The 16,509-nt window shown below is 49.7% G+C and overlaps 1 protein-coding gene across 1 annotated transcript in view; it reads left to right on the forward strand.

The window, feature by feature from the left end:
* The first annotated feature begins 16,016 nt into the window (after positions 1-16,016).
* LOC143428794 (uncharacterized) overlaps positions 16,017-16,509 on the forward strand; it is a 174,718-nt gene continuing 174,225 nt past the window's right edge. The window contains exon 1 of the mRNA XM_076903927.1: positions 16,017-16,324. Coding sequence (XP_076760042.1) covers positions 16,192-16,324 — 133 coding nt within the window. The 5' untranslated portion in view covers positions 16,017-16,191. The remainder of the gene's footprint in view (positions 16,325-16,509) is intronic.

Here is a 16,509-nt window from a genome sequence, read left to right on the forward strand (position 1 = left end):
CACGGGATAAAAGAGGGCGGGGGTCGGCCGTGGGTGGCGGCGGAGATATTTCTTGGCGAAGTTTCGATTCACCTGACAGGTCGGAAGAACGATCGCGCGGAGAATTTCTGACTCGTCGGGCGGCAGCCGCGGAAAGTTACCCGGATCTTCACGCACGTCGTAAATCAACGGGGGATGCGCCCGCGAAACTCGCGAGCAACTTGGTGATTACCGATACCACTGGCGAATTAATGGCAGTTCCCGCCGCTTCGTAGCCGCGGCTGATCGGTAATTAAATGCCGCGTGGAACGCGTTACCCTCGATCCAGGCCAAGTTTTCGCCTAGCCGAGGGTAAACGTCGAACAAAGACCAGTGGATTGATCGGCGGTTCACTAAAGATTCCTCTGATTCAAGTTTAACGCGTTCCTTGCCGGAGTCAAGTCTGATGGATGATTCTACCTCGAGGAGCAAGTGTCACGCATATGCGACGCGTGTTACTTACCACGCGTATTAATTATTCCATAATTCGCAACGTGTGATACCATCGCGTGTATCCAACGCGCGACATGTACAACGTATACATATTTAAACGTCACGTTGTATCTACCCCTCTCGATGGTAGTAAATGTATTTAAATTCCAACCATATATATCTAGATGTAACCATTTCATAAAATCTATACACTCCCTTCGAACTTACGTATCGTTACCTGTGTAACGGTTACCAAAAATTTAATGACACCTGCTACCACTTGCAACATTCAAACCGCACTCGCATCGAGAAAAACCACCCCTGGCGCTGGTCCCTGAGAAATTACAGTAATTCTCATTCTCCGTTCGTTCCTCCCTGCGCGTGGAGCACGCAAATTCGTAAACGCGCCCCATATAGAAGTTTCCACGACGAATATCAGCGAATACAGCTCCCTTTGGTCATTTCTAAATAATTCTAATAACGCGTCCAGGATTAATATCCCAGGTCGGCGGAGTTCCCGCGAATCTTGAGGGGGTTAGCACGTAATTTCTCAGGCCGAACGTATCCCCGTTTACACGCGGCTACGTGACCAGCGCGTGTTCGTATGCATTAGAACGACGCGAATTAGAACCAGCGGATGGTTCTCGTTCAAGGTGCGGGCTGTTCGTCTGGTTAGGGGTGCGAGCAATCTTCGTTGATGGATAGCGCGGTCGGTTTACGCAGCCGAATGCTCTGATTATAGCGTAAGCACGAACACGCGGGTTGGATACGCGAGATTCGACGCGGCGGGACGACGAGGGTTGTTCGCGCCGCGGGGTGAATCGCGCGATCGCTGCTGGCTCACCGTTGGGAGATGGAGAAAGATTCGAGAGAGCGAAGTAAAATATTATTCCACACGGTGGAGGGTTTTCCATTCGCGGTGTCGCCTGGTGAAACGTGGATCGATCGAGGACGTGATTCCGCGAGTAGAATTGCGTAATAATTAGTGGAAGAATTATCCTTTAATCCATTTAAACGTTCAAAGTTTTTCTTTCATCCGCGCGTAGAACGGAAGCGAATTTTTCTTGCGTGTAGATTTATGATTGGAGGATATTGCATCGCGTTCCTCGTCTTTCCAGCGGTGTTGAACACACTTCGATCGAAATGAGAAGAGAGAAGTACGAGATGGAATGTAAGCAGAAATTCTTTCTCTTGCCTGTGTAACGTTTGTTTAAGTAACAGCGAACAATTGAAAATGTAAGCGGGTGTGTGACATAATTATTGCCGTGAGGTATTGCAGAGCCTGGAAGGTAGATGTTATCGGTTGAAATGGCGAGGTTTAAGGGCGCTCGTACAAGTCTCTCGGTAACCGTAGTGGGAATCATTCGTTATCAAGCAAACTGACGTTTCCAATATTCCAAGTACGCGCTCCAGGGGCTCGATGCTTGGCCCTCGAGATTTATAGAAGAATTCCAATTGGCCGCGCAACGAATGATAATCAAAAGGCTGGATATCCAACAGAGAGTCGACGAAAATTGCACCTGGGACCAGGGCCCGGTCGCGATACACCGCGATCGATTCGAATTCATTCGTCCGGGTAACATCGCCGGCTCGCTTAAGTGTTTCCTGACGAACGAGTGTTTTATCGTTTACGAGCGCATAAAATAAAGTGGATATAAATGGCGGGGCCACGCGAGGGCCATAAAGTAGGAAACAACATTTATGATTCATGCGAGCGTATTGTAAAGCCCCGTCTCGACACTCCATTGCGCGGCGATGAGCGCGTAAAATCATGATAGGTGGCGACAACGTTCGCGAACTTTCGGGTGCTTCGATTATACGAGCGATCAGTGGCCACGTGTTATCGATAAATAATTGGCTGAAGTACGGGGCGGAGGCGTTCGTCGCTTTAGGAAATCATCGCGCGCTCGTATACACGTATTATGTCGTAGAATTCCCCGTCCAAGCGTGGACGTGAATTAAACGCGAGCGCGAGTAGCATAACACGAGACGTGGACGATGAACACGATTCCTCTGAGCGAGCGGGGTTTGGCCAGCGTCGCGAAGAACGCGACGGAATTCATATTTGTCGCGATTAAACGGCACTGTGAAACGTAACGCCGTAGGAGGCAGGCTTTCAATTAAAGTTCAGAAGACGGGCTCCCCCGCGGCATCGTGATTTAATTAAAGCGTTCGGGGGTAATACGACGACTTTACGGGCCGATTCAGCCGAACAAAGACCATATTTATCGACCGTCGAAGCGTCCCAGTTCCACCCAGTTACCACTCGTCCCGCTGGAATCCTGAAAATTGAATCGGAATCATTTTAATATGACGCGCCCCCCATCCAGACGGCGGATAATCGGACCAGACGAGTACCCTTCGCGAACGTAACTCGCGATAATGAGATTTTCACGATCGCGCGGATGGCTCGTGCGAGGAAATACGCGAGATTTAACGATATTCTTTACCAATTACCTTTATCAAGTCTTCGAGCGGTAGAGGGTGAGCGAGAGAGGGAGTCGAGGGTGAAGAGAGAGAGAGCTCGAGAAGAAGTACGAATCGATCCGTGAATATGTGGTGATTAACCGGCGGTCTAACCTTAATTCTAAATACGTCTGTGCAGCGAGGGAACGGTTCAAAGGGGCTCGATGGAACGGCATTAGGAAGTCGTCAGTGCTGCAAACGCGCTCCACCGGCATAATTTAAACCTCGGTGTGCCGCGCGGGTCGTTGCGCGGAAACTGGGAGCCCGAATTTCAAATTCCCGGCGGATACGCTCCCAGCAAAGACCGTCCGCGTGGATCCGGCTTCAAACCGCACGCCATCGACGTTTGATTGCATTTCAGTCGGTTATCAATCCTGGCCAATCCCAACGGAGACAAAAATGCCCTGGATAAATTTCAATATTTCGTTTCTCCACTGAAAACAGCATGTACTTTATTATTCAGCCTTGATGCGAGGTGGAAGGTCGGTGTAACACGAATAGCCCGACAGAGGCAAACAGACGTTGCGGTAGCTGGTTCCGTAGCGGCGCGTATGCGCCAGCATTTCCGGAACGTCCTATGGAAATTTAAGGGAGGAATTAGGCGCGCAAGAAGCCGGGCTAATTAACAGATAACGGCTACCGAGATATTAGTTTATCCGCGGGCGAACCAGGCTACGCCGATACGTTATCCTCGTGTCTGGCGTAATGCGAGCTCTCGGAACTGTTTAGTAGGGACCGGAAGTCGCTCACCAGCCTCAATGGAACAAGGCGTTCGAGCACGGAGGACGGGGCGTGGATTTTCGTAATTCCTCTAACGAACGTGCTTTTAATTAGCATTCCCTCGGCGAAATTGATGCGAGGGATTTGTCGTCCCGTTTGCTCGGTAAGCCGTTCCCTTCGTTGAAGGATTCATTTTTGCGAAGACGTAACCGAGGGTTGAAATTTGATCGCTTGCAGCTGGGTCACGATTCATTTTCTTACAGTTTTCCGTTTTACGTTTGACGGAAAAGAATTTCCAAATTTCTTCGTAGAATCGTGGATTGTTTTCATGAGGTTGTCTCAAGCGATTATTAAAGATCAGAGGCTTAATAAACATTAACGTTGTTAACAGTATTCGCGATAAGACGAAAACGAATCGTCGACTCGACGAGATTATCGGCAGTCAGTCGACCAAATCTTAGCACGCGGTAAGCTGAGAGTCATCGCTCGATCGGGGGTGGCAATTCGTTTACCCGGAACTCCTCCTCCGCTGAGCCACCCCATGGCTTTGTCGTCGTTATTCCGAACGCGCCACGGTATATCGTCTCTTAACTTTTCCGCTTTGGAGCTTAACTTCGTTCGCGTCGACACCCGCGCGGTCCCTCCTTAGTCCTTTTGCAAACTTCATTACAAACGTACCGCGCGAATACGTTCGTCGCGACTTAAGCGCACGCGTACACACGTGTCGAGACCTTTTCAGGGGGGGAACGGTTTAAAGAAGCTTGCAGCAGCCGAGAGGAAACTTTTATTCTCCCGTAATTTTTAACTGTTGTTTTAATTCCACGGTGGCAATTATTTCGTTAAGAAGTTTCACTCAAAAGAGAGACCCGTCGCAGACCGTCGAAGCGATAAACGGTCGCTGCGCAAACAGTTAAAGCAATTAACGTGACTGGTGCACGAGTTAACGTGGCGGGTGATTGAAGGGAGTACTGGAAAAGTGAACGCGGACCCGGCGTCTCGCTCGTAGAAAGTAGTTTAACCACGTACAGTGGTGAAAGACGAAGAAACCAAGCGGTGGGGGATGATTAATGAGCCGTTTGAACCGGTTCTCCGCCAGGTAATCATTCTTCACGCACTTCCGTCGGTCTTCGACGCTGGTGCTACCCCACCGACGGCTATAAATACGAAAGGCACGATAAATGTATTACGACGGATAATTCGATGATGATGGGAAGCTGGTAATCGAGCCGGTCGCCACTTAAAGGGAAAGTTGGCAGGCCTCGAATTTATAATCCGGCGGGCAAGATCAACCGGCGCTCGGGGGCGGTAGTCGTAACTCGATAATAGCCGAATAACTAAATTAATGACAGATTTACATAGATGCACAACCATCCATTGAAACACGTTTGTCTTTCGGCTCTACGATGTTAGCGCAGCTGACCAAGCTTCGATATTATAAACGTCCCGCGCGAATATTGCCTTGTTAACGATTCGCTGGACGAGCCTGCGGGAATTGGACATACCAATCTGTTGGGTCAATGAAACGGCTCTCGAACAACGGTAGAGTTGTTACAGTTGTTGGAACAAATTCCGTTCGATGTTCATTTATGCATTTTTTGTCGCGCAAACGAGTTCGCCAATAAGTTGGCGGTCTACATCGTCGATGCTACAGTCGACTCGAAGGTTAGAAATTTATCGTATGTATCCCATTCTCCACTTTAAGCCACGCTATCGTCCATAATCTGCCATAGTACACACGACTTTTATTCCCAGCCGTATTTTCGTTCGACAGTGGCTCCACTTCAGCCTCTGTAGTCCATAGAGACGATTCTCTCTCTCTCTCTCTGTTTTCGAACCATCATCTTTTCATGCAGGATCGCGTATCGATCGGTTTTGAGGAGAAGCGTCAGACGTTATTCTTTCCCGTGTGTCGACGTGCGTTTGTATAATACCACGCTTTGATCCAAAGAGCGCGTTGCTCTCTTGTCACCGCGGTGGAATTCGATTAAACTGACTGGAGGACGTTCGAATTTCTTAGTCGAATTGGAAGATTCCTCGAGCTTTCTCGACACTCCAGAACGTGGCTGGTGAAAAGGGTGCTGCTCTCCAGCTGCTGTCCCGCCTAAGAAATCGTCGCGTTCCACGGCCTCGTTTCATCCCCTATCCGCGTGGCTTTCGCGAGGGCCAATTAGAAAAAATCTTGATCGAAGATACACGCGCGACCAGGCGTGGATCTTTAAAATCACAAGGCGAGCAAAACGTAGCTAAACCAAAGCTTTTCGCGGTCCTTAAATTAAATCGCTCTTCCGTTGCTGTCTGGTAAATACTCGAATCCTTTTGGAAATTTGCGTTGATAACAGATCTCGACTGTATCGTATCCTTTATTACCATCGTCTCGAGTATCGTACAGTTTATTCACAGCGCGGACTACGCACGGAAACATCGATACTACGAAACGATCTAATATCGCAATCGAACGAAACGACGCAATGTGGGGCAAGGGTTGATTCATCGGGACGCGGGAACGCCTGTAAGAAGAGGTACACGGATCGCGCGCGTATAAAACTGCGGGAATACAATAAGGGATGGTTTACTGGCAGTAAAAATGCGGCGTATAGCTGTCTACGTTCCCCCGTGTTTCGCGCGGCATAGCCGAGAGCGGATAAAATATAGACATCCACTTGTCGCGTTGCGCTCGCCTGTTCTATATCCTTTCGTGCTCGATACCCGCCGCTTCGTTCGATGTACGCGCGACGATGCGAGAGAAAAGAAAAAAAAAAAAAACAAAACAGCGGGGGTAATAATGGAGTCCCGCTATTTCATTTTCCGTTTCCCCATCGGCTAAACGGAGGGACAGGGGCAATTTGTCGAACGAAAACTTGCGAGGACGCGAAAATGTAATTCCGCCGTGGCCGTTTTGCGACCGCGACGCGCACAGCACGTCGAAACACGCCCCCTCGTGGTAGTCGTTGACCCCGTCGCATCGTCCGTCCTTTTAATTAAATCGAGGAGTCGCGCGGCAGTCGCCAATTGCACGGGAATAATGCGTACGGTCCGCGATACATAATACGCCAGAGAAGGGAGAAACGGAGCGAGGTAATTAAAATGTTTGAACGTTTCCGGTAGGTTTCGCGGAAGCACCGCGCCGTACCTTCAGACAATCGTATTCCGCTCGCTATCCGCCGGCGGTAAGCTCGCCCGAATCGTTTCGAAATTAATCAACATCCCTGCAGTTTGTAATCTAATTAAACAAGTTCGTCAGCCGTGACGTAAACGGAAGCCCGTAAGTTGTGGTAACTTTCGTAACGCGCCGGATTTCGGTGCCGAGGGTGCCTCGATTGCGATTAATCGAGGATCTTTGCGACGCGATTCGATTTCAGGATCATCAGTGGATCAACTTTGGCACGGTTCGTTTCGATCGCGAGTACGTTGCGACGTGAAATCTACCATAATTCAGCCACGTTATTGGAATATCCAGTTCCAAGTATTCGTACACGGATAACAATACCGGAAACAATCCGCGTGCACTCGAGAACTCGATAGTAATCTTTCGCGTTCGTCCAACGACCCATTGGCAACCCCCAAAAGCGATCTCTTTAGCGACGATCCAATCGATTCTTATTCGTAGTATAAAACTCTCAAGAAGCCAGGTCCCAACTCCTTCGGAAGTACTTTGCACGCCGGAAGTAACAATGCAGAGGGGTCGACTGTCTGAAATATTATTCCCCGTCGCAGAAACGTGGGGACGGGACTTGGAGGGTGCCGCAGGAGGGCGCTGGGTGGCAAGTTTAATCCTTGGAACGATGCCTGTGCGTCCGAGTCGCGGATGAAAGGCTCGATTAATCATATGAGCAACTTTTGCCGCAGTTCTCGAACGGCTGCGACTCGACGACCGGTTCCTGGGGGACGCTGGACGCTCAATGGGTTGGCCAGAGCCGACTGGTCCTCGGCTACGTTCGAAATTGTCACGATGATAAATCGCGTTGGTATCGTTGTATCTCGGTGCCGCGTCTCCGACCATTCGTACGGTGGTTAAAGCTTTGGACAGGCGCACTCTCTCGAGCGCTTGACCCAATGCGCTCGACCGGATGGACGCGCGGGTGTATTCTGCAGGAATAGAGACGCGGATCTCACGGTGAACTCACTTGACTGGCGAACGCGTGTTGCGCTTTTGTCATTCGAGGACAATATCGCCAGCATCGGCTGGAATGCTACGACTAAACCGATTTTTATGCGAAGGTGGTATAATACGCTCTCCTCGAAGATCGCGATGGTCTTTGTGCACGATGTGTCGCGCGATTTTGATTCTCCACCCTTTGCTTCCTCTCGACGCGACGCTACGTATCTCGAATAATTAAAATTTGAATTAATTCACCTGCATCGCGTTTGATCGCAATCAATATCAACAGTTTAATGCTCGCGCAACATTGTCGAGTATAATATTAAAAGTATACAGAAGAGTACACAGGGTAGGATTTTATTGACCGACTCGCGAGCATTAACGTTTCGCAAGAACCACTCGGATATTATTAATTACAACTATTTTTACCGAGCGCTGCTGGTATGTACGGCCTGTAACGCTCGCGTACGATTTTCTACAGCGGTTTGCGAGAACAAAGTCAATACCCGATGGAATATCATCTTTGCTACGCAAATAGCTGATAGGTGTACAACTCGAAACCGAATTTGCAACATTAACAGGACCATGTTTGAACGCGATTCTATTTACCGACAATAATTCTGACTAATTAATTAGCGAGAGAGGAGCCGTTAAGCCGATCGTAGCGTAACGTCTGCGCCCTCTGTTCGCGATCTTACGACTCCCTTGTCCAATCACGCGCATCCGCCGCTGTTCGAACTCCGCGAGATCCAACCGAACTCTTTGCCATTCGAAACTTCGCGAGAGACCGTAACCATAATGCAAATCACTTGGAAATCTCTCGTTGCGCGTAGTGTAATACCAGCACAGATTCGCACACGCGCGTAAACTCCGAAACCATTTCAATCAGCTAATTGACCCGCGGTTATTCTTTCCGGCTGGGGCGAGCGCGCGCAACGATCGCGTTCAGACGGTTCCGTAACCGTGGCGATAACGTCGCGCGCAAGTCTCGCGCGGATGTAAATTAATTAAGCGCTCCTCTAAATCACCGACGATAAATCAGCGGCTGTATCCGCGGATCGTGACGGCCGGCTCGCCGGTTTGCGCGTTTGACCGGCGGCCCAAGCGAAATCGACGACCGTCAAGGGCCGACGTCGCCGCTTGGAAAGCGTCGCTTTTCATCTGATCGCGTCGACCGCGCGCGCGGCGCTTAGATGACATCGCGGCCGTTTCTACATCGACGCGCGTCAACCGGGGGCCCGTCACGCGGAAAACGCCCGCCTCTCTCGCACGCTCGAGCAGATTGAATCGCGTTCATCTCGATTTCGAGCTCGGACGCCTCGATTCTGATACGGGGGATTCATGGTTTCCGTCGGATAATTGGAGCCTGGTTACAGCTCGAATTGGATAATCGTTCGGGGACAGAGACGATGCTGCTGGGTTAATTACGTGTTGTCCCGTCAGGAATTTATACGAAGGAATATTGGAAGGTGTTCCAGTGAATTAACGAAATGTTGCGATTCACGATCTGCGATAGGTGTTCGTAGTCTTGCAAATTGTTTCGTCTTTCATTGGCATCTTAACGCGATATGACACAGTTTATGGATTACGAAAATGAGCCAGGGAAACTCCTTAAGCTGCCAGGCTTAACTTCGAACTGTTATTCGACTGGGTTCCCGGTGCTTCGGAAATTCTAACAACTTTCCGGCTATTCAGAAACGTAGTTTAACAGGGGGTGGTGATAAAACGCGTACGCTAATTAATACCTCAGTGCCTAATAATTATTGTATACCAAGCGATTCGAAGGAATAATTAGCAAGTGGGTGGTAGCAAGCGAATAGCCACCTCGAGCGCTGCCAGAAAATGTATCGCCTCGAACTGGATGCTCGGGTTTAAAGAATCTCGACGGGGGACTTAACCTGCATTAAAGTGTTCATTGAAAACGTCCGCGGTTGAATAGAGCGTCGAGGGCTCGTTAAGGACGGTATTGAGGTTACGATTCGATAAACAGCCGCCGTTTGAACTTAAACTGGATCGTTATAATAAACGCGGGGGTTGGTAGGAGCTAAAAAGGGGCGAAGTGTTGCTCTTTAAATATCACCACCGTGAATTGTATTGTAAAACGCGTCCTCGAAAAGCGCGGTGTGCGTTTAAGTAACTCTAATTGTGAGACTGGAATCGCGTTCAGAGACCAGCCCCCTTTTCTTTTTTCTTCGCGGTAAATTACAACGCTCGTCGAAACGTTTCGCGAACTGGTGGAAACTCGCGTGGTTGGCGCGCCACAGAAGTATCGCGAGCGGCAAGCGGGGATGATGCGAGGCGAAACCGAGTCGCAACGAGGGAAACAGTTTAATGAGTTATACGAGTTTGTTAATCCACCGCATTACCGCCGCAACTGCGTAATGAGAAGAATAAGGTTACAAAGAGCGGCGAGAGAAGAAACGCGAGAAATTGTTAGCCTCGTTTCGCGTTCACCTGCCTAACCACGAGTTCCTCATCGTTCGCCAACCCCTACACAACTCTCTCTCTCTCTCCTTTTCGAAATTTAATTATCGCATTATCGTCCGAAAATTTCTGTACGAACTCGAGAGGCTTCAATTCAATTGAAACCAGGGCGCACACCACCGCGGAATAACCTCGCCGTCGTTGACGAGTAAGCAAGATTCACGGAGCATCCGAATGAAACTAACCTCTCGCCAGATTTGTACACGTCTATTTAAATTGTGGAAAGAAAAAGAGGCGAGCGAGAAGCTTGGCGCTTCCCGTTTAACCGTCTCCCATCCGCGAGCTCTCGTTCCCCTGGTCCCAGCGGTCCTTTTTCATCTTGAAATTCCCACGGCGACCGCTGCTCGAGCCGAAAACTTTCACCGTGATTCCCTTATCTTATTCCCTGTCGCATCCGCCGGGACTCCGTCGGAATATTTACAGTCCCGTGGTCGCGGCTAATCGCGGTGGCGGCGCCCCGTTAAAAGTTCCGCGAGCAAAGATCGCCTGGTACGCGGCAATTGATTCGCGCGCTGTCGCGTCGCTGGCGTCTACGCGGACGGGCGGTGCCGCGCGTCTCCGTTGTTCCGTTTCCGGTGGCCGGCCGTGTTACGGCTGGGTAAACAGCCGCGCGTCGGATATTTGCCTCGCGCGGCCAAGTGAAAAACAAATATCGTCAGCTGGCTCCGGTTACGGAACGGACGTCCAGACCGAGCACAATACCCTCGACACCCCGTAGAACGAACGTGTCATTATCCCCTGTCGGGGGGAACAAATTAGCCCGACAAAATCCGTGCTTTCCTCTGTGTCGCGTCGAGGCGTCCCGAGGAATTCGCTGATTACGCTCGCACGGAAATTCGCGCCACTGGACGCCCTGCGAAATGGGGAAAATGAATGGGACCGTGGACGTTCGTCGAAAGGGGTCTCGAAGTTTCGAGATGCAAGATTTATTTATTTATTTCTTCCGTATTCCACGTATACGAGAGATGTGCGAGAGGATACTGTTTAGAGTAGAGGAATTGTTTAATGTAACATGTATCCGTGTTTTTTGACGAGAGAAGTAATGGTCTCGTTTCTGTCCAAGTGGATTTCTAGGTGTAAGTAGTACAAGCACATGGAGCATCGGACACGTTTGAAGCGCGCAAACTATGCAACCGCAATTTACGATCTCACAGTTTTTTCTTCAGTTTACGATCATAATCTTCATCGTACAGTGGGTATGCTAGAATGAATCCAGCTAGAAGCGAGATTCAGTATTAAAAATGGACGAATTTCGAGTGTCCATCGAGAGAAGCCAGAGGAGACGGACGAAGCCGAACGTAACGACGAGAGGAATTGAATCTGGTGTGAAACACGCGGATAAAAAGTGGGAGAACGTAGCAGGCCTGGTATTACGTACGTCGTGGCCGCTGCGACGGAAGTTTGCGGAACACGGTTGCGTTACGTGATATCTGGAATTTCAGCCAGCTCGCGTCGAGAATATTAACTCAGGGCGCATTTACCTCTATCGCGGCGGCGTATCGAGCAGTATAAATTCAGATCGTCGCCGCGCGGTTATACAGCCGAAATAGGGAACGATTCTAGTTTGAAATGTTCCGGCACGGCGGCTGCGGTGGTGGAATCGGAGGGTTAAGATGTACGCGCGGGCACGAAATTGCTCGTACACGATCAAACGAGGCATTATGGGCTCGACGGAGAAAGCGAACACGATTTAACGAACGCCCCCGCGCCGGATACGCGCCCTATTGTTCCTGGTTTAACGCGTGGACGGGCACACGCGAGAAGTAAATATTTTCCCCCTTCGTGAACGCTTTGGGGGCAAAGTGAATCGCGAGCGTGTTAATTTGCGATTAATTCGCCTGTTGGAGTGGCACTCGGATTAAAATAATTAGAGAACCGTGCGTTTAAGTGGCTTCCTTGTTTGGCCAGCTGTTCGAAACAGCCGGTTTTACGGCATGTAGATTCTATGGTAATCGGTTAAATTAAGAATCCGCTGTAATCGCAACGATATCGAACACGGACGGGAGTAAAATATCTCTGAACGATGATTTTCCATAAGTGTTATAATCGGTGTTTAGTTTCGTAATTGCGTTTGTATCCGATGGTAGATTCGGGGCACGCGGCTCGCGTTCGAACAACGCGCTCCTATATCTTTCGAACGGGTATTAATCAGACGTGATTTATTAAAACCCACAACTGGATGAAATTTGACGTTATGCCCCGTCAATCCTGATTGGGACGGTTGATTAATCGAATGATGAAACGCACAGTCATCGAAAGCCGCGGACAGTCGAAACTCTGCGGCTGCGTGCACGCCAAGACACACCTCTGATACGCAATTAATCGATATACCGGCTAATTGATGCCTGACTCGATTAATAATTATAACGGCCCGACACGTGTCTCACGGCCGTGCGTAATTTACTGAAGGTATTCGGTACCTAATTGAATCGAATCGAACATTTCGAATCGTCGCGCCGATACAATCGATTCGTCCTGGATTTCGCGTCTGACGCGAGTCGAAAATCGCGTTTCGAACGTACCGTCGTACATGTGCTCGCGAAATATTTGCGCGGATAGAGTTTGCGAGCTCGAAAGTGAAATCGATTTCTCGACGGGGTGGAAAGAAACACGAGCAAGAGGAGTAAACCGCGTACAGAGTGCTTCCCCGGTGGCGATATCTCCCCGTTTCTCTCGCAAAACGTTCCGCGGCTTTCCCAGAATTAAACGTAGTTTAACTTTAGCCGAACTATAGAGTGCGAAGTGACTCTAACTGTGATCTGAATACTTTATTATAGAAAATTGTAGTCCCTTATCGCGCGGAAGTTTCGGAAACAAGTTCAGTAACGTACGATGCTTGCGCTCGATGTATTCCAATATCCAAAGTCAGCACAACAGTGTGCACTTACCGTTTATTGCGCCGGCTAAGTGGTAGGTGGCCTGGTCAATACGATTACCTTTAATATAGGGCGTAGAGAGCTACCATTTCCTCGAACAGGCCAGCCTCGATAAAAACACCTACAAACACCGTTCCACTTTAACCTTCGCGCGTCTGATGATTAAAATCGATCGCCCTTTACACCATCCGCGGAAATGGAAATCAAGTTAATTACCAGCCTCGTTTCCTGTTCACCCTCTGATACCAGCGACGCCCCATCGTCGACTAACACTGAATATAATCCCGTAAACTGCGAGCGTATCGAATTCTACGTTCACCTCCTTTTCGACGCGACCGAATAGAAAGTCTCGAAACAATTTTCCTTTTATTCTCCCGTCGAACAGAAACGACACCTGGTTACCGTTCCCCGCTGCTGGAGGAAACGTCGAGACAGCGAACGCCAGGATCACGGAATCGTAATAGCGGTGGAAAGAGTGCCAGCGCGTTTTTATCGGACCAAAGTCGACCTTTGTGTCGGTGACGTTCTCATAACCACAGATTCCCTCTCTTTACCGGGAGTTTCTTTTTTTTTTTTTAACGGCGCATTACTTCTATCAGGCGGAAGTGGCCATAATTGCGTGGCACAGTTAAGGTCAACCGCGGGGTCAAATCGACCAGGTATCCTCTCGTCGCTTTTCCTCCAGTTCCGCTCCGTTCGCCACCCCCTCGATCCTACGCTGCCGTGTCCAATCAGCACCTGGATTAAGTTAACTGCATCGGCGCCTTTTCAATGGGCTCGTTCGAGCCGCGACCGCGTTCGACGAGCCCGCCACCGCCCCTCTGTCGCTCGACTTCGTCGTGCGCCAACACGAAGAAGGGGGTAAGTTAAAGAAAGGGAGCTCCTTCGTATAACGAGACACTTGGCCAGACTTGGCGGGAACCGTTCCTGGCTTCCAATGGACGCGGCGACCTGTAATTGGACGATTGGACCCGGAACGCGGGCCCACACTCGACTGACCTATCGAATAAGCTGGCGAGAGGTTAATGGAAAACGCATCGAGTCGAGACATTTTCTTAATAAACGATCTGATTCTCGACGAGAGTAATATCATTTCTGTTCAAATTAATCGCGCGTGAATTAGAATTACAACAGTGGTAAATAGCAAAGATCGTAGCAGTATTTCTCCTGTCTCAATCTTGTCGCAGAAACACTTGCGCATCCTCCTCGTACGAGAAAAGAAAAACTGCATTAGAACGCTCGATAGCGCTCGACCAGCAAGCAAGTAGATAAGGCACATGCACGGTCAGACAGGCTGCGACAAGTAGAACGAGAACACCAGCGTGGAAATGATCAACGGGTCTCCAACGGTGCTTCCGTCTGTCCGTTCTATAATAATCTTCCCTGACTGTCGGTCAGAGTCGCAGATACGGTTGAAAACGTAGGGGATAACACGTGAATAATAGGATAACACTGGGTTCGTGGTCCTCGCGTTACCCTCGATTAAGATACTGCCTGGCCCTCGACGGCCTATCACGGCCGTTGTCTTCTGCTCCTCCCTCGTCTAACCACCCCAGACACACCAGGAACACCCGTGAAGAGGAAGGGTGCTCTTACGCTCCTGTCGATGATGAGCAGATACGCTAACGAGACATTGACGACGCTTTCCGCGGGATGAAAACGCGAGCGTCGTTGCAGCGCGCGTCGTGAACCGGGTGTTCGGTACTTGGTGCACGCCGTCACGGATTCTCCTCATTACTGGGCGAGGATGCTGTCGCGGAGACGTTTTATTTGAATCCGATGCAAGCCGGTTGTTCGCCTCGTAACGAGCGCCGCTGGCAGGCGAACGTTCGCTGTGCTTAAACCACGACGCAAATTAAGAGTGCCTGGGTACCTTCGATATCGTGGAATTAGCGGCTCGATACAACACAATCGAGATCGGATGGTTTCTTCGCGTTGGACGTATTCTGTTGCGTTTGAGTAAGGCTCAGGTGGCGAGTAAAATAGAAGACGCCTCGACTGTTAGCCGGGTTATCGACGAGTGGTTCGTCGAGGTGATTTTTCCGTCTGTCGCGTCGCGTACTTCGAATTGGACCGTTACAGAATTCCTCTAACGAAATGGTTTTCCTTGTTGTGTTACAGGTAGAGGCTCAATCTGGCTGGCGGCGTAGCAGGAACGCGAGCAAGGCGCAGACAAAGGCTTCCCTCCGCAAGGACGGCTCTCGAACGAAAATCGCGGCGCAGGGATTGAAGGGGGTCGAACGTGTTCGCGTAGAAACGGGGGATCGTGACACGCCTTTGTGAGGCCCGTGAAACGTGCCGCGACAGAGGAGAGATTCCTCATTCACGATCACTGTGTATATATATATGTATATATGTATATATGCGGTGGAAAGAATGTCGTGGTTTAAGCGTAATGGCTTAGAGAGAGAAGAGGAGGGAGCGACGTAGAAATGAAAATTCTGTCCTGATGAAAAATAACTTGGAACGACCGAGTGGAAGTTTTACCCGTCGCGAGAGAGTCAAGATGGGGAAGAAAGTGTAGCAGATAAGAGGGGCTAATTTTGAAGCTTCTTCAATTTAAAAGTCAATAATGACACAGGCGATTTTTAATCGCGTACGCCGATGCGAACGAGGACAGATGCCGTTTCATGAATCGTCAACCCTTCCGCGTCTCTGTCGATCGAAACTCGGATTATTCCGTGTTCAGCTCGCCTCTCGTTATTCGTTTAGGCGCCACGCCGTCAAGTATCGATTCGATCTCGTTATTTAATTTTTGCTCGCTCTGTTTGATGTCAAGAAGGCTCGAAGAGGGTGGCGGAAGGGGGATGGAATTGGTTCGAACGTAGGATCGATCGTCGTGCGGAATTAAATTAGCATACTCGTGTAACCTAATTGTGCAGGCGGTAGCACGGTTATCAAATAATTTCGATTGCAGAATTCCGTTTGATCGTGATAGATTAGATCGCCGTATCGTTGGACGGTTTTCTCGGCTGAGCAATAAGATCGATAACACGGCGGAACGGTGCGAGCAAAAAGAGGGAGAGGCGACGGGGTAGCGAGCAAGAACCACGGTGAAGATGATATTAAGGCAGAGAACTGATTGAAACGCGGGAAATGGCGATTGTCGGGGCAGTTAGTGAGATGTGCGCGACTCGTTCGAGTGTGTGGTTCGGGGCTGTTCTCTTCGTGGCTGTGGCGCTCGTCCATTCCCAGGTCACATGGACGCCGATCTACGTGAGCACGCTCAGTAAGTACCTTTTCTTTGTCATCCGTATCGAATCTGTAGAGTGTACCATAGAACGTGGCTACTTTGAATATTAGGAGCCACAGTTTCTACGATTGCCAATTTTAATTCACTCTTCCAACGATAGCAAAATAAAATAACATCCCTCATCTACCACCCCAATTCATCCCCAAAGTTAGCTCCTCGAG

Source organism: Xylocopa sonorina, chromosome 11 (genome assembly GCF_050948175.1).
Source record: "Xylocopa sonorina isolate GNS202 chromosome 11, iyXylSono1_principal, whole genome shotgun sequence".
Lineage (NCBI taxonomy): Eukaryota > Metazoa > Arthropoda > Insecta > Hymenoptera > Apidae > Xylocopa > Xylocopa sonorina.